The 22,250-nt window shown below is 39.1% G+C and overlaps 1 protein-coding gene across 2 annotated transcripts in view; it reads right to left on the bottom strand.

Moving 5' to 3' along the window:
• Nucleotides 1-22,250, bottom strand: part of slc30a7 (solute carrier family 30 member 7) — a 72,540-nt gene that overhangs the window by 23,153 nt on the left and 27,137 nt on the right. For both annotated transcript variants that reach the window (XM_043699661.1, XM_043699662.1), the window contains exons 6-8: nt 17,288-17,446; nt 15,310-15,366; nt 14,696-14,831 (exon numbers count right to left, since the gene is read on the bottom strand). In XM_043699661.1, coding sequence (XP_043555596.1) covers nt 14,696-14,831; nt 15,310-15,366; nt 17,288-17,446 — 352 coding nt within the window. The remainder of the gene's footprint in view (nt 1-14,695; nt 14,832-15,309; nt 15,367-17,287; nt 17,447-22,250) is intronic.

A 22,250-nucleotide genomic window follows, 5' to 3' on the forward strand; every position in this document is an offset into this window, starting at 1 on the left:
AGAGATGTTAGGGGTAGGTTCTTTACTCAGTGAGTCGTGAGTTCATGGAATGCCCTGCCAGTAGCAGTGGTGGACTCTCCCTCATTATGGGCATTTAAGCGGGCATTGGATAGGCATATGGAGGATAGTGGGCTAGTGTAGGTTAGGTGGGCTTGGATCGGCGCAACATCGAGGGCCGAAGGGCCTGTACTGCGCTGTATTCTTCTATGTTCTATGTTCTAAAACGGAGGAGCAAGTCACTTTGCACATCAAGCCCACTCTGCCATTCAACGTAAATCATTGCTGCTCCTTTATCTCAATACCATATTTCCACACCAGTTGGGATCTTTATCCTAAAGAATTCTTTCTTTCCTAAACCACTCTCACTAAAATGGCCTCAACAGCTTTGCTTGGTAGCGAGTTCCACAGCTTCACCACCTTTTGATTGAAGAACTTTCTCATTCCTGTCCAAAATGTCTTACCCTGTACCCAGAGTCATACAACAAACCTGCATGCGAATAATTAGTGTGGTGAACCATCACACCATCTGCTTTCTGGTAAGTACATCTTTTCTTGGGTAAAGAGACCAAAATTGCACATAATAGTCCAGCTTTAGTCTCAAGGCCCCGTATAACTGTACTTCAAATTCCTTGCTCTTGTCCTCAGACCTTCTTGCGATGATAAACCTTCCTAACTGCTTATTGCACTTGCATGATTGCTTTAAGTGAACAGTGTACAAAAGAACTTGGCTGCCCTTGTATATCAGCGTCTTCTAATTTATTACCATTTAAATAACATGGGCATTTTATTTCTTCAACTGAAGTAAACAACTTCACATTTTTCTAATCTGCCATACACTTGCAATCCTAACTTTGTTTTTAAAAATTCACTCATGGTTTGTGTGCATCGCCAGCATTTAGTGTCCACTCCTAGTTGTACTTAAGATGGTGAACTGCCTTCTTGAATTGCTGTAATCCATGTGCTCAAGGTTGACCTGCAATGCCCTTAGAGAGGAAATTCCAACAGTTGCATGCAGCGACAGTGAAGGAACAGCAATATGGTTTCAAGTCAGGATGGCAAGTAGTTGTAGGGGAAGTTGCAGGTGGTAGTATTCACATGTGTCTACTGCCCCTGTCCTTCTAGATGGATGTGGTTGTGAGTTTGGAAGGTACAGTCTATGGATATTTGGTGGTGAATTTCTGCACTGCATCTTGTAGATAGTATCCACTACTGCAACCTAACATCGGTGGTAGAAGTGGATATTTGTAGATAGGGAAAAGCAGCCGGCTTGATGGCACCCTGGATGGTGTCAAGCTTCTAGCGTGTTGTTGCAACTGCACTCATCTAGTCATGGGAGAATATTCTATCAGACTCTTGACTTGCGCCTTGTACCTTGTAGATAGTGGACAGATTTTGTGGAGTCAGGTGATGAGTTACTTGCTGCAGCATTCCTAGCCTCTGACCTTCTCTTGTGCACATTTATACGGCAAGCCTATTTGGATTTTGGGTCAAGGGCAACTACCAGGATGTTGATAATGGGGGATTCAGTGATGGCAACAACACAATGTCAAGAGGGTGTGGTCAGATTTTCTCTCATCAGAGGTGGTCATTGCCTGGCACTTATATGATGTGAATGTTAACTTCCACTTGTCAGCCCAAGCCTGACTTTTTTGTCTAGATCTAGTTGCGGTTGAACTTACACAGTTTCAGCATCTGAACAGTTGTGAATGGTGAACATAGTGTAATGGTCGGCAGACACCCACAAGTCTGACCTCATGATGGAGGAAAGGTAATCTATGAAGCTGGTCAGGATAGCTGGGCCGAGGACACTATCCCACGGAATTCCTGCAGAGATGTTGGTCAGTAATCTCAGCTCCAAGACAACTACAACTGTCCTTCACAGTGCTAACTATGGACCTTGACAGCATTCTGGTAATATCATAGAAGATCTGTGCTCCAAAATTTGCTGCTTTCCTAGTTACAACATTGGTATCTACCATACAACGTAGAAAATTGTCCAAGTATGTCATGTATGCAAAGCCCAGCTCGTTACAGTCCAATCAGAACTGCAGAGCTTAGATCTGATCAGATATAAGTTTGATGGTAATGATTAAGTGGGAGTAATGCAGGGCAATGATGTGCAGATTGTGTTGATTACAGCACCTCACATATGCCCAGTCTTGAGTTGCTCGATCTGTTTGAAGTCTGCCTCATTTAGCATGGTCGTAGTACCACACAGGACAACAGACATTATTCTCAATATGTCTGGACTTTGTTTCTACAAGCAACACATGGTTGTCACTCTTCCTAATATGGTCATAGACAGACACATTTGAGGCCAACAGATTGATAAGAATGAGGTCAAGTATGTTTTGCTCTTGTTGGTTCCTTCTCCACCAGCCCACAACCAGTTGAGTAGCTGCATTGTTTAGGACCCGACCAGCTCGATCAGTAGTGTTGCTACCGAGCTACTCTTGGTTGGACATTGAAAGCATCCACTCAAAGTACAGTTTGCACCCTTGCCACCCTGAGTGCTTCCTTCAAGTGTTCTTCAACATCAAGGAGTACCAATTCATCAGCCAGGGAAGTACAGTACCCGATTATCAGCAGGTGGTCTTCTTGCCAATGTTGACTTGATGCCATGAGACTTCATTGTCTTGGGGGTCAATATTGAGGACTCCCAGGATAACTCCCTTCCACTGTGCCTTGGACATAGTTATCGTCTCAGAATCATCCCTTATAGGGTCATTTTTGCTGTTTCATTTCTTTGTTGAGACTTCAGAGTTATAAGAGAACCAAATGGCTTCACAGGCCATTTCAGTGGGTAGCTGAGAGTCAGCCACACTGCTGAGTTACATGTCGGCCTGACCAAGGATGACAAACATCCTTCCATGAAGGACATTAGTGAACCAGTTGGGTTCTTCTGACAATCGACAATGGTTTCATGGTCACCCATAAATTGTAATTCCAGCTTTTTTAAAAATGTGCTGTGGCAGGATTTGAACCCAGGTCAGAACATTAGCTGAGTTTCTAAATTAATAGTTCAATGATAATGCTACTAGGCAATCATCTTCCCTTAAAATCCCTCTAAATCACCTAGATGCTTCTTTATATCCTCTTCACCACTCACAAACACACCTATAAGAACGTTACTCCCCTTTACTTTGGAATTCTTGTTAATATCCTGATGAGTGCAATATGAAGGTCTTGACAAAATCTGTCTTTTTTCAGTAACACTCAAGTTCTGCACTACCAAGTTTACCAACAAAACTGGCCAAAACCACTCATTTAAAACATTCTTGGGCCAGTAAACACGAGAAACCTGGTAAGACAATGATTACCAGTTATTTTCTGTGAATTGGCCACACATGATGCACTCTTGAAATGCAGTCAGTGCCGCCTCTGCAGCAAAAGTTTTCAAAAGTTCAAGCTGCAAGCAAGCTTGTCTTCCTTTTTCCAAGAATAGGTTTTTGTGTTTTCCAATGCTTAATGATTTGTGAATGTATTTTAAAAAAAATAGGTCTAGGTGTAGAAAATCACCATATACAATTACACAAAAATTGCAATATAGCAAGAGGTCATTTGGTTTTAGTCTGTATTAGTGTCTGCCACAAGTCAATCCTATACATATTCGTTATTTCCTTTTCCATTAACAAACACATTAAATGTTAAGATAATCTCTGATTCTAACACTATATTCCATATTTGCTTGCTTTAGCATTTCACTGATTTGATATCAAGCAGTTTTGTATTACTCTTCAGGCATACATTTATAATACATTCTTTTAACAACATTTATTTCTGGCAAGTTTCTATAGATCTTTAAACCATCAAACTTGGCTATTATTTCCACATTTTACATTACTCTCTCTCTTTCACACACCTCTGGTCTACACTAATATCAGAACAATCTGATCAAATCAATTCTAGCCACAATAGTGTCAAAACACCCAAAACTTTGATCAACAAATTGCAGTCTCCTCTATCAAGATTTAAATGTAAATCACAGAATGGCATCAGCAAATAAATTATTTTGGTCAACAGTGCTTCAATATATTGCATGTGAAATTCAAAGAAATTTCAACATTAAAGGCTTAGGATTGTAAAAATTCCAATATCACTAATTACCAAACCTCTCACGTAAATATCAGGTGATTTAATGAAGCACTTGGACATACTTTGGGAAAATAATCTAAATGTAAAATGGTTTCACTTTACCCTTTCTGTGAATGTAAAGATCTGTTGACAGCAGATGGCTGTTAATAATAATGTATATCAATACTTTTTTTTTTAAAAAAAGGAATGTAAATGAGACAGCAATTTAAAAACAGCAGCAGCTAATGTTACTAAAAGGCATAACTGCTGTAAACTGTGTACTTTTAACAATGTGAAACATTAATCTTTAGTCAACCGTTAAAGATAAACATCATGGCCATTTATTCCAAACTGCAAGTACACCAATATTTTTCTAGCATTGAAAAAACTTATTGCCATATAACACAGGGCTTCAGACAAACTTACAAATCTGAGAAACTGGGTGTTGCCCAACCACTAAACCACAAAAGGAAGTGTTTTTAAATTCAGTATCATATAATTAAAGGCTCGGGAAGTCACAAGTAAGCTTGTAGTCATGAAACTTATAATTCTGTAAAACAAATGAAGTTCTTCACAACAGTGCAAATGCAATGTCTGAAATTTGGTACCATTATACATTGAAGCCATTTTGAAATGTAATTTCTCTTGCCTTCTCCATTGATCAAACTCCTGCAATGCAGGCATAATTTAGCTCTAACTTAAGACATTTATCAAAATATATAAGTAACATCACAAGCAGTGTGAACTGCACAATCAACCTTGCCTACAGTTAGAAATGGATTTACAAAACTGCAGCCACTCTGATATTAAAATACTTTGCATTTATACAACACTTAGGACTATGAAATGATAATTTACAGAAAAAGATTCATTAGGTTCATCATGTCCAGCCATTCACAAGTTGTATCATCTACATTCTGGTTAAAAAAGCCCACCTTTCATACTAATTCTATTCCAAACAATACTAGGGTAATTGAAATTCCCCTGCCCCCTCGTTTTTGTATTTCTCAGCCTTTGCTATGCTCTTTGACACCCTTCTCATTGGCCTAGAACAGATTTAGGGAGGTGATGGCACAGTCGTATTTGTTACTGGACTAAGAATTTGAAGACTGAATTATTTAATAAAATTAATTTGGAATTAAAAGATTTAATGATGACAATGCTGATTGTTCAAAAACCAGCTGATTCACGCATGCCCAATAGGGAAGGAAACTACCTGGTCTTGCCTACGTGTGATCCGAGACAAACAGCAATGTAGCTGACTCTTCTGTGTTTTCTGAAATGGCCTAGCAACCACTCTGTTCATGGGGAGCTAAGCATATGCAACACATGTTGGCCCAACCAGCAATGTACACATACCATGAACAAGTTAGAAAAAATTCCAGCAAAGTGATTGCGCTTTTTTTTTCTTGTTTTGTTCAAATCAACTTAAAAGGCCTCATTTGATGATCCTTCTATCATATAATTCCTCTTCAGTTATGAAGGTGGCTTTAAAAAATTACACATCCCTTCTTTTTGCCCTTCAACCTGACATGATAACATTGTAACTCGGAATACTGAAATGCCATTTCCTGCCCTATTTTCACGCCAAGACTCAATAAAAGCTGTAGCATATTCCATGTACCAATCTGCACACCTAGCTCATCTGCCCTATCCAAGATTTGATACCTTGTTGTTATTTTTAGCATACATATCCCTTGCATTCTGAACACTTAATAAATTTCTGCATTCCATTTCCAACTTTTATTCATTCTGAATTAACTCAAATTTTCATCCTCTGCCTGACCATTTTCACACTGCCCAAAAACAGCAATCCTCCACTCCACTCTCTCAAGCCCTACAGAAGTGGAATCTGTCCAGTTTATAAGTCCCACCTTCCCCAGAAACAGCTCCAATGCCAGAATCCTTCTTTCTTGTCACAAACTCTTATCCATTTCTGTAAAATCACAGAGATTATCATCTACTAGCTCCTGCTTCTCAACTGCACTTTAAACTCTGCCTGCAGAATCTCATTCCTCTTTCAGCTTCTATCATCGGTGCTGATATGAACCATGTTTAGCCCACCCCAGAGTCACATGGGTGATACACAGGAAGCAAGAATTGCAGATTTCATGCAAGACAGGTCAGAATTAAAATGGGGATTCTAATAACAAAAATAAAGAGTAGTTTGTTCAAATACCAAATTTTAATGAGCTAATTTAAACTTGCTTCAGCTACAGAACTTTTAGAGAAGGCAATCTAGAAAAGCACAGGAAGACCTGATTAATATTATATGACTCTGAATGGATTCCATGCATAATTGACATCAAAGATATTAAACCCTTCTAGCATGCTCTGCTCTTCAGGAAGATCAAGGCTACTCTCCTTCACCTCCACATAATTCATATTATTTCTTCTTTATACCCAAAAACCTGTTCATCTGTCTTAAATAGGCAATAACTGAGCCCATCACACACTGACCCAAATTCCAGATTCCCTAACCAAGATAAACATACAACTAGCACCTATTGTGCCAAACCTTTTACAAATTTTGCATATCAATTAGGTCACTTTGCATTCTTCAAATTTCAAGGAAGTAGGCTTTGTCAATGCTACATCCCTCATACTATTAATCGCTCACCTCTGAGCCAGTCTATTGACTTTCAGTGTACCCTCTTTCAAAAGGCAAACACAAACACTTAATTACAGGAGCTGAACCTTCACACAGTGTTCCAGGTGAAGTCTTATTAGGCCCTATTTAATCGTGGTAAAACATCTTCACTGATACTGTAATCATTGTAGAAACAAAATCATCAATTGCCTGCCTAATTGCTTGCTATACTGGCATGTTAACTTTGAGATTCATGGACCAGGATATCAACAAAGTCTGGGTCTGACCATTTCAAAAGTATTCTGCATTTTTATTTATCCTACCAAAGTGAATGATTTAACATAGTATAAGCAATATTCCACTTGCCAAGTCTTACCCATTAACTTAACTTGTTTAAATACTTTACAGACTCCTTGTGACCTCCTCACAGCTTACTTATCATATTGCTTTAAATCAAAATGCATTTTGCACTGCATTTTGTACCAGCACTTCCAAAGGATAGGTCATAGAAGATTCATGCTTTAACTCTGCGAATAAAGCCAACACTGTGAAGGGAGTACTAGTATCTAATCCTTACACCATTCAGGTCTCTACCTCTGACAAGATCATTTGATTCAATTTGAGAACAATTAGTATATTTCCCAAAACATTGTCCTAATCCACTTCACATGACAGACAACTTCAAGTCATCAGTCAAACACAAGCAATGCTTTTTACCATTCAAGCACCAGGTGCCCAGGAATTTCGCTGACATTGTTTATACTGGTTTGACTTCCCCAGATACATGTGCAATCAACTTTAACAGAGGAACTACAAGTTTCATTCCAAATCAAGACCACAGTATGATGTGAAACTGCATAACATTTAGAACAATGCAGATTTATAGCACTGGTAGAAATAGCACTTTATGTTCCACTTTTTCCAGTCTTCAAATACTCAATTCTAACCTGGAATTACATTTTCTTATCACATTTAAATTACATTTAAAAGAACTTTAAACTTGAAAGCTATTTGAAATTTTGCAAAACTAAGAACAAAAAGAAATGGGCAATTCACTAGCTATCAAATGGCTAAAAAAACTGGCAAAAATCAAACATATTAAAAAGGTGCTGTGCTGGGAGCACCATTATCAAAGTTGATCATGTGTCACAATGAGGCAGGACACATTTTCAACTTGGTTTTGTTTAGAAAGATGCAAAATGTTCAGAGATACACAATTCAAATAATGAACAGAGTTAAAAGATCCGAATGGGTTCATGAATAGGAAGGGTTTAGGGAGATATAGGCCAAGTGCTGGCAAATGTGACTGGATTAATATAGGGTACCTGGTCAGCATGGACGAGTTAGACTGAAGGGTTGGTTTCCATGCTGCACACCTCTATGCATCAGATATTAGGACACATGAACAACTGTTTGGTTAAGTTGGAGCTTTGAAAATGAGAATCTTAAAAGGAGATGGAGCCAGATATAGAAGGAGAGAAATTTATAGCACACAACCCAGGAGACTGAAAGGATGGCCACCATTTGTGGAGTGAAAGAAAGTTGGACACAAACATGTTTGTAATAAATTCTGGGGTGCACAGTCTGATATACTACAGAAATTGAAAGAAATGAGGACACAATAGAGTTTAAACTGCACTGCACAGCACTCCATGCCACTTCACAATCAACATACATTACAGCCAATTAAGTACTTTTGAAGTGTAGCCCATTATAACACAGGTATATAGCTGTGAGCATAAGCATGGCGAGGATCCAAAATAGATATGACCAGTCAGTCAGTTTTCCATATTACTGGCTGAAGGTTAAATGTTGGCCAGACAAGAATTTTAACCTTAAGGCAAGAGCACCAGGAATCAAACCAAGTCAATGGAAACATGGCTGCTGTCACAGTGTAGTGCAAACATAATAGTTTTTGATGTGTAAAGATTACAGATAAATGGTTACTTGAACTGTCCACGAATCTAGCCTATTGATGTGTGACACTTTGCACATGCAATGCTGTCTGACCCAGACTTCAGGGGCAGGATCTTTTTAAACTATAGCTAAAATACATATGGACCAAAGTCCTAATTATATTGATGTGATTCAATTTGTATCTGTATTAACTGTAGGAATAAAATAGATATTCATATCTTACATTTATGTTCAAAGTAATACCAAAGGTTGGTCAATTATGACCCAGAAAATGGATTTAAAAAAGAAAATGTGCTAACTTTGAAGTTTTCTTAGGACCAACATAGAATAACCTTTGTTTTTTGCACAGAGACTTTCCTCACCACAATGATAACAGAAAACAAAATGACAAAAAAAAAGAAATTTCAGAGGTGTGAATCATTATTCTGGCTAATGCCTCACACCATGTCATTCTTTCTTCATATTATAGATCTCCGTACATTCAAGCCATTAACTAATTGGAACAATTAGTTACAAAATTAAACATGTAGGGCCCCTACCTCTGAGCCAGGAGGCCTGGGTTCAAGCCTTACCTGTTCCTGAGGTCTGTAACATCTCTGAACAGGTTGATTAGAAAATATCTAAAAGTAATGCATGAAGGGCTCTTGTGATACAGTGGTAACTTTCCAACTCTGGGCCTTACGGTCTGGGTACAAGTCCCACTTGTTTCAGAGATGTTGTATTAAGTAGTAAATTTATCATTCTATTCCTTCTCCCTCATCTGCTGTTATACGTGTCCACCTTCCACTTAAACGATAGCAACCACCTTAATTACAGCAGTGAGTTCTGCATGTGAACCAGCATAAAGGTTCTGAATTCATTATTTAAAAAAGTGATGTAAGGAATGAAAAAAAATTCAACTGCCAAATTTTCATGAAAACGCAGGAGGTTGGGGTTTAAAGCTCATTTGCCTCAGCTGATTATTGTCATTAAATTTCATAGGAGGATTAACAATTCTAATGAGCAGTTAAATTGGTTGAATTGATTATTTCTCAGAATAAGGTTAACTTCCTTTGACTATTCCAGTTGCTGAGCTTTATACAGCCCCTTCAAGATATTAAAATGTTGCAAAGAAACAAGGAAAATTGGATGCTACAAAGAAACGCAAATACTTAATGGAACAGGTAGTTATAAACCTCAGATAGGGGCTTAGATAACAAATGAACAGAGTTTGATTTGTTCATAAAAGTTAACCTGGACTATTACTGTTTCTCGGTTCCTTGCTTCTCACTCTTCACCCAACTGTCCTAAAAGGTGATTTACTCCCACATTAGTTACTCCAAAAAAAGAGCCAACATTTCATAACACGAGAAAGAGCACTCGCAAGGTGTGCATAGTCAAAGGAGATTCACATTGCAGCACTCTGCTCCTTTGTGCAATAATTGCTGCCCCACTCACACAAACATGCACAATTTTACAAGAAAGTTCTTTACACCATCACATCATATCCTGATTAGCCAAGACAGGGAACTGCCAGCCCCTATGTGGGAAAATACTAGAAGGACACAGCTGCTGTACTGTGCAACAGCTGAAAGTCATTTACTTTTTGAACGTGGCCTTACTTAGCGTAATGATTCTAGCTTGGCTGCAGACATGAGAAAAATTACAGTTGGAATGTTGAGAGGAGGGGTGAGAAGAAGGTGGGAGGAATATTTGGTTAAGTCTCTCATTAATGTATTAATTAATAAGGAAGCAGACATTATAAGCTAAATGCCATTTCCCAAAATGGTTTTTACTTCAAATTTTAAAAAATTATTTCTTTTTGGGACACAATTACCTGGGGTTATGCCTGCTGAGAAAAAGGGTAGAAATGTATGGAAATTAGCTCTCCCCAAATATGTTACTCCTGCTTCAGAATCTACTCTGAAAAATTAATCAGATTGAGTTACTTATTTGAGAGTGAGTGCATGCCTGCCTGTCTGCATGAGTGTGTCTGGGAGAGTGCGAGGAAGAAAAAAATGCAGACAGATTGCTTAATTGGTTCCAAAAGGTCACATGTTTTACAAATTCAATTACTTTAAATTTTATCCTGATTTTAAACAATTCAAAAAATCAAGATAAAGGCAAGCCTAACAAGTGTGAGAGTTGCACGTGCAAGAAAAAGAAGAAAACAAGACACCTGTACGCAAGATAGAAAACAAATCAGATGCGCTCAAAACAAGGGAGAATACGGTTTCTGCCAAGAAACAGTAGCAGTAGGAGTCATGCAGTCAAATTAATTTCTTATGATTAAGTGATCTAGTTTTTATTTTAAATTTTCAACAGGGGTACCAGTGTTGTCTACAGGGTTTCAGCAAATCGTCTGAATATTGAGGATTTTTGACATTTGCTTGTACTGAAAATCATCTAGCAGCACAATTAAAATATTCCAAATATGTTGGTGAGTTATACAACAGTAGTATGATGACCTGGTCATCAATGACTTCAGCACTGCACATTAAATGAAGTTGACTTGCTTAAAATTCTCTCAATGACAATGTGAGAATGCCTGGTGAAATTACTAAATTCAAGTCACGTGATGGAGATACCAAGTACAATGAAGGCAACAAGTTAAATTTAAAACACAGCCTCATTTTTATTGGAAAATAAATGGCCAAAAAGCTAGATGAAATTTAACTGAATTATTTCTGGAAAGTTTGCATTTAAAATTACCACTCTCAATTTCTCAAGAAGTTGCAAAGGTTTCACACCAATTAATTACTTGGGAAGTTAAGATTTATAATAATACAGCAACCGATTTCTGTACTGTAAGATGCCACAAAAACTAAGTTAACTTTCGATCTATTTTAGGTACTCTTGGTCAAAGGATGAATGTTGGCCAGGACACCAAGGGCTACACGCTCTTCAGATTATTCAGATTTTATGTGGCTATTTTCATAAAGAGTTCAGATTTCAGTTTAACATCTCCTCAAAACAATGTGAAAATACTGCAATTCAGTAATGAAATGGTGCAGTATCAACCTAGATACATGCTTAATTCAAGTAAAGGAACATGAACATCCATGAAATTACAATACAGGTTCAACCTACTTTAGAAGGCAAGAGTTAGTAATATAGCCTGGTAAGTCTGGTCCACCATTCAATACGATTATGGGTTTTAACTCCATGTTCCTGCCCCTAACCATATTGCTTAACTTCCTGAGACAGAGGTCTGTATCAAGGTTAAAAGTATTTAACAGAACATCCACAACCCTCTGAGGTAGTGAAGTCTGAAGGTTCACAGCTCCTTCAAGTCACTTCTCATCTCTGTCAGAAATGGTCAGCCCCTATCTTCCAATTGTGCACCGATGTTTTACCGTTCCTGACTAGAATAGCTAGCCCACTGGTCACAACCTGACGACTTGCAGGTGCCACATTTAGACTTCTGTCTGTTAATCACTGCTCTAGCCATGCTAATGTATTACACTAACTCTATGTTGTCTTATCTTGCCCATTAATCTCTGTGGCATCTTACCAGGTATACTATTTACACTGGTTCTTCTTTATCGACACTTCTTGATACGTGCTCAAAAGAAAACTAAAATTTGTGAAGCAGATTTCCCTTTCGTACCAAATTGGTCTAATTTTATTGTACTTTCTTAAAAAGTTTGAGCCGAGCTGAAGAAACACAAAAAAGTTGAAATTTAAATGGTTTTAAATTTAATCACCATTACATAGACATGTCTGCAAGGTCAGAGATGTACAGCATGGAAACAAACCCTTCAGTCCAACTCATCAATGCCGACTGGATATCTCAACCTAATTTAATTTCATTTGCCTGCACCTGGCCCATATCCCTCTAAACCCTTCCAGCTGCCTTTCAAATGTTGCAATTGTACCAGCCTCCACCACTTCCTCTGGCAGGTCATTTCATATCCACACCACCCTTTGTGAGAAAAAGTTGCCCCTTAGGTCCCTTTTATATCTTTCTCCTCTCCATGATCGAGGTTGAGAAATAAATATTCCAAGGTACACAATATTTCAGAAACATTAGGCAGAATGAAAAGGAAGAGAGATAGTTTAATAGTAAAAGAATGGCATAACAAGGTCGGAGAGAAAGGATCTGATCTCAGAAGGCTATGAAGTAGAATCTATATGGATGAAACGTAGGAACAGCCTGAGCCAAAGAACTCAAAACAGTACAAGTTAGGCTATTCCCAGAGCAGAACAAGTGTTAGCAATAGACCAGCAAAAGATTGACTGCCTCAATACTTTAGAGTAGACCTCAAATCTAAACATTTCAGTCTAAACATTAAGATGTCTCCAGAGTTCTAAAATCAAAATATTATCCTCCCTTGTCTATACAGTTGGAAGACCTGCTGCGAGCTTTAAATGCTTTGCTTTTAATTTTGACGCAAGCCTTAACTTGAGCCCCTCCTAGTGGTAATAGCCATTTTTGTTGTTTGCAACATTGCTTTTCTGCCGTTCTTTCCACACAACTTCAATACAGGAACAGAGAACTGAAGTTTGTGGTAAATTATAAAACTTGAATGCATTTACACTTTGAGGCTATGACAAAAATGAATCACGAAAGTAAGACTGGATACAATACATAACATTTTCAGGGAACAGTGACCAGAAATAAGGAGCATGCCACAAACTGGAAGAGTTATGTAAATGAGAACTCTAAATCCTGGATCAATGAGGAAGGGAGCTCTCACTATCTCAAGGTAAATGAAAAGTAGATTCAGGCATTGGGAACAGTGTTTAAATATGGGTGGAATATAAAGAACTATAGGAGTAAAAAGGTTGCTAACATTTGGGAATACTGGGAAGTTTGAGGCCTGAGAGTAACAGCAGGCAGTTTGCAAGTAGTTCTGCAAAGGGAAGTTGTATGTACTTAGCTCAGGTATGGGGAAACCTCTAGACCTGGAAATATTGAAGCAGGAATCACAATACCAAAGTACTGTGGAAATGGTTTGCCTCAGTGGGTATAGGTAACAGAAGCTGCAGGATCGAGAAACAGATGAATTTATAGAACAGGGTTAGAGACACAGAATTTGACCTCAGCTTCATTCAGCATCCTTCAGAATCTTCACTATGGGAAGGGTAACATTGAGACCCATGAACAGACAAGCACCTTTAAAATGCTTTTGTGTCTGCAGCAAGTTGACAAATGAAATAAAAGCTCCAAATTGCGTTAACATAGGACTGTTAGTGGCTGGCACATCAGTAGGAAATCTATTTCCTTGTTTTAGGGAGAGAAAACTGATGGCAAGAAATTTGTTAAGAAACTAGCAGGTTGGGCGGCTGTGAGGAATGCTCAAGGTTTTACAACAAAACAAGCAAGGAACACAAACCAATAGGGGACCAAGAAATTTGGGAGGATGGGATGTAGAGAAAATGGTAATTAAACATTCCAAGAAATCAAGGAAAGCACATACAAGTTTAAATTCATTGTGAAATACATTATGTTTAATATCTTATTTAACATAGAAATTTCAGATATTGACAAAAGTAAACACCATTCAACAAATGGATATATAAAAAATGAAGCAACTAATACAGAAAAATCAATGACTTAATTAAACAGCTGGAACAAGCAAATCAATATTCCTTCCTACTCCTGTCTCTGCCCTTACAACTGTTTACTGACTTGGACTTCCACCAACAAATTTACTTTTCGAAGTTTTAATGCAACCTTATTTATAAGTTTAAAAAACGTAATGAAAGTTGAAGGTTAAAGATCAAACAGGTAAATGGGAATATGGATTGATGTAGAGGTCAGGAAAAAGTTAAGGGAAGCAATCTAACTAATGGGATTTATGTAGGAAGATTTCAGCATTTTTGAAGAACAAAGCTGTAGGGCAATGGAGTCCAACATCTTTTATCCAATGTCAGGTGGCAGGAAAGAAGAGCTGAGTGCATGAATGTCTTATTATAATGATAATAAAAGGAATGACAGAGATTTTAACTGAATTGTCAAGAGAGTACTCCATGTCCCTGTCCCCATATACTTCAACCATATTTAGTCAGCTTGTCTTAAGGCTTTTGTCCTATTTAACTACATGAGTCACAATTTGATTCCACACCATCTTGCAACAACTCTCAAAAATATACGTCAATCGAGAAGAATAGAAACCTGAAGTTACTCACCTTACTCCTATAAGGGAGGAAATCAACATAGAGCAGATAGGATCTGCTATCATAAGGCCATAGTTCTGCATCAGAAGGGCAGATATTATTACACCTATACTGCCAAGTGTGTCTGCAACAATATGCAGAAAAACTCCTACAAATGAGAAAAATGAGTTGAAATTATGCATACTCCAGTGCAATACCATCTTTGATTTAAAAATATTATCAAGGCCTCCTAAATTTTGAGATAGAAAATAAAGTTTTGAGAAGATTTGTAGCTCAGGTCGAGATTCTGGATGTAGGTTTGCTCACAGAGCTGGAAGGTTCATTCTCAGACGTTTCGTCACCATACTAGGTAACATGTTCAAGGAGCTTCTGAATGAAGCACTGGTGGTGTAGCCTGCTTTCTATTTATATGTTTGAGTTTCTTTGGGTTTTCAGGAGGCTCACTGAAGATGTTACCTAGTATGGTGATGAAATGCCGAAAACAAACCTTCCAGCTCAGTGAGCAACCCTACATCCATAGAGAAGAAATGGTCTTTGCCTGCTCATCAGCTTTTGTAATAAAGAATAATAAAGTCAGCTTGAGTTAGTGACAATTTTATGACAAAATAATCAATCAATTCACAAACCTTCTAAAATCTGTTTATTGGATCCTTTTGCTTCTAGTGTATCACACTGGTAATTTTCTGCACAGAAAAATATAGTTATCTATAATTATTAAAGTGCAACACATGCATTGATAGAAGATAGCGAGTTACAAAGTAATTCTATAACTAAGTTTCAGGAGATGCCAAAGAGCAGATTTTGTGGCATATAAATCTTGATGTCTATTTTCTTAGACTATAGCAATAATATTTCAGATATTGCTTCATGAAAAAAACCATTCAGACAACTTAAAATCAATAAATAGAATCGAAGAGTCAACTGGCCTCTCCCTGTGCAACGATGCCTCTATCAGCAAGTGCACATTACGGATCACACAGCTGGATTAAGTAAACCATACTTAGAATAGAAAAAAAGTGAAAGAATATTTTCAGTTAAATTTGTAAAATGAGAGGAAATGGAGATAAATTTCTCTTAGCTGTTAACTTAAAGTACGCCGCTAGTACTATTTGACTTCCGAAATGTCCCAGCAACAGGAAGATTATGAAGTGGATAATTTTATGCAAATGGTTAAAAAATGCACATAAATGGAAAGATGCATTTACATCATAATTTTCTGGGGCAAAAACATACAAGAACTGGATGTTTTTCCATTGACAGACCCAAAATAAACATGGGTAAAAATCACAAAATAGTTGGAAATATGCTTGAAATCATCAGCTGTAAACTACAAACTTGGCTGTCTCAAAAGAAGACTTTACCAAACAGTAGGTAAGATCTGGAATGCAGTGTCTGTGAATGTGGCAGAGGCCAGGTCAATCACAACTTTCTAAAAGGGAATTGGATTGCAATCTCAAAGGAAAATATTGCAAAGGCTATAGGGGAAAAAGCATGGAATTGGCATAAGGTAAATTGCACCTTCAGGAGATCCACCAGAGACATGATAATTTAGTGGCCTCTTTTTGTTTTGCAGCTATTCTATGATAATAACTTCAATATAATTTTGTCCCTTCTGGTTCTTAAGACATTGGTTTGTCCTGATACATGATTGTGTGTGGATCACCAATTTTCCAAAAACCTTATTTATAAAGCCATTTGGTATGTATAGTTAGACAGTTAACATCGGAAGACCATTCAAAACAAATTCTTCCTAAACATTTACATGTGAGTATATTCACAAGACAAATACCAAGAACAAAAATCTGAACCAATTTGTCCACTCCCATGCTGTAGATAGATGCACAACAAACTGGAAGTAATGGTGCTGAACAAAATCAGTTCAAACACCTGTGAGTAACCCAAGTCTGTGTGACTCAGCATCCCATCATGTATTTATCTACTGGGCCATTGAAGGCAATTTTAAATTGCCTTCAAGTTCAGAGACAAATATACCAAGTCTTCATATTGCATATGGTTCCAAACCAAGATCACATATTGATTTAGATACCAACTTTGTGTACCTCCAGCACAGAAAATTGGATGCACATGCTTCACAGAACATTTAGATAAGCATTTTAGTTTGATAAGACTGTTTAAAAAAAAAGGTTTATCCTAGGTTCTCTCTGGATCGGAACACCATAGCCAAGGTACAATGGTGAGCCCATATAAAATCAGAATTACAATCTGCAATATTGGGCTTCAAATTATTGGAAGGGTTTAAGCAAGAATTCAAATGAAAAGGAGTTTCAGAAGCATGGGAGTAAGCCAGGTAAACATAATTAGAACTACTTGCTCACGTAGAAGATCCCTAGTCAACATTTCAGAAATCAGCCACAGTGCACAACAGTAAATATGAAACCATTTGTTACCTCAAGTGTGTTTCATAAGCATCAATCACATGACACTTGACACACAAAGTAAAAGCATTTGAAGACATTACATGTCGTTGAAAACATTAATGGAGATGAGATCATTGGATCATAACTGAAGATAAACCAAGGACAGAAATCAAACACTTTCATTGGCAATAAAGCATACATGTAGAACTTGCACTGTATAACTCACCGTAATAGTGCTCCTGAGAATGGGAATGCCCATGTCCATGGCTATGATCATGACTATGTAAAGATTTGTGCCCATGACTGTGCCCGTGCTCTCCATGACTGTGTCCATGATTCAGTCCAGGAATTCCTCCGTTAAACAGCGAGTGACTATGGCCATGACCTAATGCAAAAACAAAACAGACTAAGAATGCTAAGGCTCAGTGGCTAGCCCTGCTGCCTCAGCGCTAGGGACTAGAGTTCAATTCCAGCTTCGGGTGACAATTTGTGATAAATGTGCTCATTCTCCCACTGTCTGCATATGTTTCCTTGAGATGGTCCGGTTTCTCCCTCACAGTCCAAAGATTTGCAAATTAGTGGATAGGCAATGCTAAATAATTGTGCAGGCTAGCTGGGTTAGCCATGGTAAATGTAGGGTTACGGGGATAGGGTGGGATGCTCTTCAGAGAATCGGTGCAGAGCCGATAAGTTGAATGGCCCATTTCCATGCTATAAGGTGGTAAGTGCATTTCTTTTATTCTCTCAATGGAATATGGGTGCAACTAGTAAGGCCAGCTAAAAATGGTGAACCAAGCCCAATTGCTCCTGAACTGAGTGAATTGCTAAGTTTTTCAGAGGATAATTAAAAGCTAACCATATTGCTGAAAGTTTGGAGTCACATGTAAGCCAGACCAAATAAAGCTGACAGATGTTATTCCCTAACCAGCATAAGTGAACTAAATGATGAATTTACAATGATCAATGAGATTTTCATGGTATATTGAGATTAACTTTCAATTCCAGATTTACGATCAGAATCTCACTTTACCAGCGGCTATGGTGGGACTGGAACCCATGCCCCAAAACACTGACCTCAACTCCCTGGATAATTAGCCCACTGACATTACCACTACACCACCACCCCCAGTCTGACTGCAATAGGATGAGCTTTACAGAGGAATGTTTGCTGTTACACACTGGTAGCTCTGGCATTGCAAATGAATGCTTTCATCTAGATCTAGCAATAAGTCAGGTTTCTTTAAAAAGTTACTTACAAAGTTTAGATATAACAGTTCGAATGATTTGATAAGTAAATCATTGCCCGATGTACTCAGCCACTATGAAAACAAATGCTCCACCTTCCAAAGTTGTTCAGTGCACTGTAAACTGTTCTTGGTTTTAATCCCCTTGACAAACACTGTGCAATTAGATTTTCTGACTAGTTACATGTGTAGATACTGTTTACATTGTTTTGGCCATCTATGTAGTGGTAAAACCCTCACTACATTAAGCTATGGTGAGTCAGTGAACACAAGTGGCAGTATAGTGACTTCTGTTGGAACACATGTGGATATTAGGTCTGAACAAGATTGGATTTGGTTTTGATCTTTTTTTTGTAATGGGTGTCACTGGCTAAGCCATTGTTTATTGCCTACCTCTAATTGTAGTAGTTGGAGGGAATGAAGAACATTGGGAGGGGGTTAGGCTGTTAGGGTCGGTGTTTTAGGATTTTAATCCTAAAATGTAATGAGGTCAAATGTGTTAACCATAACAGAACCCAAACTGATGTAAGTGAGCAGGTTAGTGCTCAACAAGTGCTACCTGACATCACAGTTGATGAGTCCTTCCATCAGTCACTTTGCTAGAAATCAAGAGGGATGAGAATAATGGGCAAGGTTGGATTTGTCCTGCTTTCTGTGGACAGCACATAACTGGCCATTTTTTCACATCTTCATGTGGATGCCAGTGCTGTAGTGATCAGTAGTGCAGTTAATTCTGGAACACAGATCTTCAGTACTATGGCAGGACTATTGTCAGAGCCCATAGCTTCTGCTGTATCCAGAGGCCTTCAGCTTTTTATGGGTCACATGGAGTGACTTGAAGTGGTTGAGGGCTGGCATTTACAGAGCTAATGACCTGAGGAGGAGCAGGTAGAGATGGAACATGTATTAGGTACTTCTGGCTGAAGAACTATTTCAAATACTACAGCCTCAGGTTTTGTATGGATGTGCTGGGTGGGGATATTTGTGGACCCTACTCCAATTCACTCGTGAAATATGGACATGGCTGGCTTGCCAGCATTTATTGCCCACCCCTTGTTGCTCTTGAGAAGGTGATGGTGAGCTGCTTTCTTGAATGACTGCAGTCCACAGGCTTGTATGTTGACTCTCAGTGCCTTTTGGGAGGGAATTCCAGGATTTTGACCCAGTCACAATGAATACATGGAGATATGTTCCAAGTCAGGATGGCAAGTGGCTTGAAGGGAAATTTGCTGGTGGCGCTGTTCCCACTCATCTGCTGCCCTTGTCATAGAGATGTACTGCATGGAAACAGACCCTTCTATCCAACCCGTCTATACCAACCAGATATCCCAACTGAATCTAGTCCCACCTGCCAGCAACCGGCCCATATCCCTCCAAACCTTTCCTATTCATATACCCATCCAAATGCTTCTTAAATGTTGCAATTGTACCAGCCTCCACCACTTCCTCTAGCAGCTCAGTCCATACACGCACCACCCTCTGTGAAAATGTTGCCTCTTAGATCTCTTAAATCTTTCCCCTCTCACCCTAAACCTATGCCCTCTAGTTCTGGACTCCCTGACCCCAGGGAAAAGACTTGGCCTATTTACCCTATCCATGCCCCTCATAATTTTGTAAACCATATAAAGTCACCCCTCAGCCTCCGACGATCCAGGGAAAACAGCCCCAGTCTGTTCAGTCTCTCCCTACAGCTCAGATCCTCCAACCCTGGCAACATCCTTGTAAATCTTTTCTCATCCTTGTAAATCTTTTCTGAACCCTTTCAAGTTTCACAACGTCTTTCCGATAGGAAGGAGACAGGAATTGCATGCAATATTCCAACAGTGGCCTAACCAACGTCCTGTACAGCCACAACATGACTTCCCAACTCCTGTACTCAATACTCTGACCAATAAAGGAAAGCATACCAAACGCTTCCTTCACTATCCTATCTACCTGCGAGTCCACTTTCAAGGAGCTATGAACCTGCACTCCAAGGTCTCTTTGTTCAGCAACACTCCCTAGGACATTACCATTAAGTGTATAAGTCCTGCCAAGATTTACTTTCCAAAAATGCAGCACCTCGCATTTATCTGAATTAAACTCCATCTGCCACTTCTCAGCCCATTGACCCATCTGGTCAAGAACCTGTTGTAATCTGAGGAAACCCTTTTCACTGTCCACTACACCTCCAATTTTGGTGTCATCTGCAAACTTACTAACTGTACCCCTTATGCTCGCATCCAAATCATTTATGTAAATGACAAAAAGTAGAGGACCCAGCACCGATCCTTGTGGCACTCCACTGGTCACAGGCCTCCAGTCTGAAAAACAACCCTCCACCACCAACCTCTATCTTCTACCTTTGAGCCAGTTCTGTATCCAAATGGCTAGTTCTCCTTGTATTCCATGAGATCTAACCTTGCCAGTCTCCCATTGGGAACCTTGTCGACCCCCTTACTGAAGTCCATGGAAACGATTGTGGGTCTGGATCTTTGAACTTCTGCAGTGCATCTTATATATAGCTTTTATTGCTGCTACTGAGCATTCATGGAGGAAGGAATGGATTGCTTGTGTATGCCAACCACTCAGGCAGCATTGTCTTGGATGGTATTAACCTTTTTGCATGTAATTGGAGCTGCACTCATCTAGGCAAGTGGGGAGCATTCCATAACATGCTTGGCTTGTGCCTTGTAGATCATGGACACACTGAGTCATTTGCCACTGCATCCATAGCCACTCACCAGCTCTTGTAACTGTGTTTGTGTGCTGAGTCCAATCAAGTTTCTGCTCATTGATAACTCCAAGAATATTGATCGTGGGAGATTCAGTAATCTATGTCAAGAGGGTGTGGTTAGGTTGTCTCTTATTGGAGATGGTTTGTGTGGAATGTTACTTGCTACTCATCAACCCAAACCTGGATATTGTCCAGATCTTGCTGCATTTGATCAAGGGTTGCTTCAGAATCTGAGGATTTGTGAATGATATTGAACGTTGCGCAATCATTGGCGAGCACCCCCAAGTTTGACCTTATGATAGAGGGAAGATTATTGATTCAGCAGCTGAAGATGATTCGGCTTAGGACACTACCCTGAGGAACTCCTAGAGAGATGTTCTGGAGCTGAGAACATTGACCTTCAACAACAACCATCTTCTTGTGTGCCAGGTATAACCCTGACCAGCAGAGCAGAGTATTTGCTCCCCGATTCCTACTGATTTCAGTTTAGCTCAGTAGAATGTGGTCTTGATGTCAAGGGCTGACATTCTCACCTCTAGAATTCAGCTCTTTTGTCCACGTTTGAACCAAGGCTATAATGATGTCAGTAGCTAAGTGGCCTTTGCGGAACCAAAACCGAGCGTCACTGAACAGGTTGTTGCTGAGCAGGTGCTGCTTAATAGCATCATTGATGGAACCTTCCATCACTTTACTGATAATTGAGGGGAGACTGACGGAGCAGTAATTGGCCAGATTGGATTTGTCCTGCTTTGTGTGTATAGGGCACACCTTGGCAATTTGACACATTGTTGAGTAAATGCCAGTATTGTAACTACTGGAACAGCTTGGCTAGGGAGTGGCAAGTTCTAGAGTACAAGTTTTCAGTACTATTGCCAGAATGTTGTCAGGGCCCATTGCCTTTGCAGTATCCAATTCCTCCAACCATTTCTTAATATATGTGCAGTAAATAGAATTGGTTGAAGACTGGTATCTGTAATATTGGGAATCACTGGAGGAGGAGAAAGTGAGGACTGCAGATGCTGGAGATCAGAGCTGAAAATGTGTTGCTGGAAAAGCGCAGATCAGGCAGCATCCAAGCAGCAGGAGAATCGATGTTTCGGGCATGAGCCCTTCTTCAGGAATGAAGAAAGTGTGTCCAGCAGGCTAAGATAAAAGGTAGGGAGGAGGGACTTGGGGGAGGAGCGTTGGAAATGCAAAAGGTGGAAGGAGGTCAAGGTGAGGGTGATAGG

The sequence above is a fragment of the Chiloscyllium plagiosum genome, chromosome 11, assembly GCF_004010195.1.
Source record: "Chiloscyllium plagiosum isolate BGI_BamShark_2017 chromosome 11, ASM401019v2, whole genome shotgun sequence".
Lineage (NCBI taxonomy): Eukaryota > Metazoa > Chordata > Chondrichthyes > Orectolobiformes > Hemiscylliidae > Chiloscyllium > Chiloscyllium plagiosum.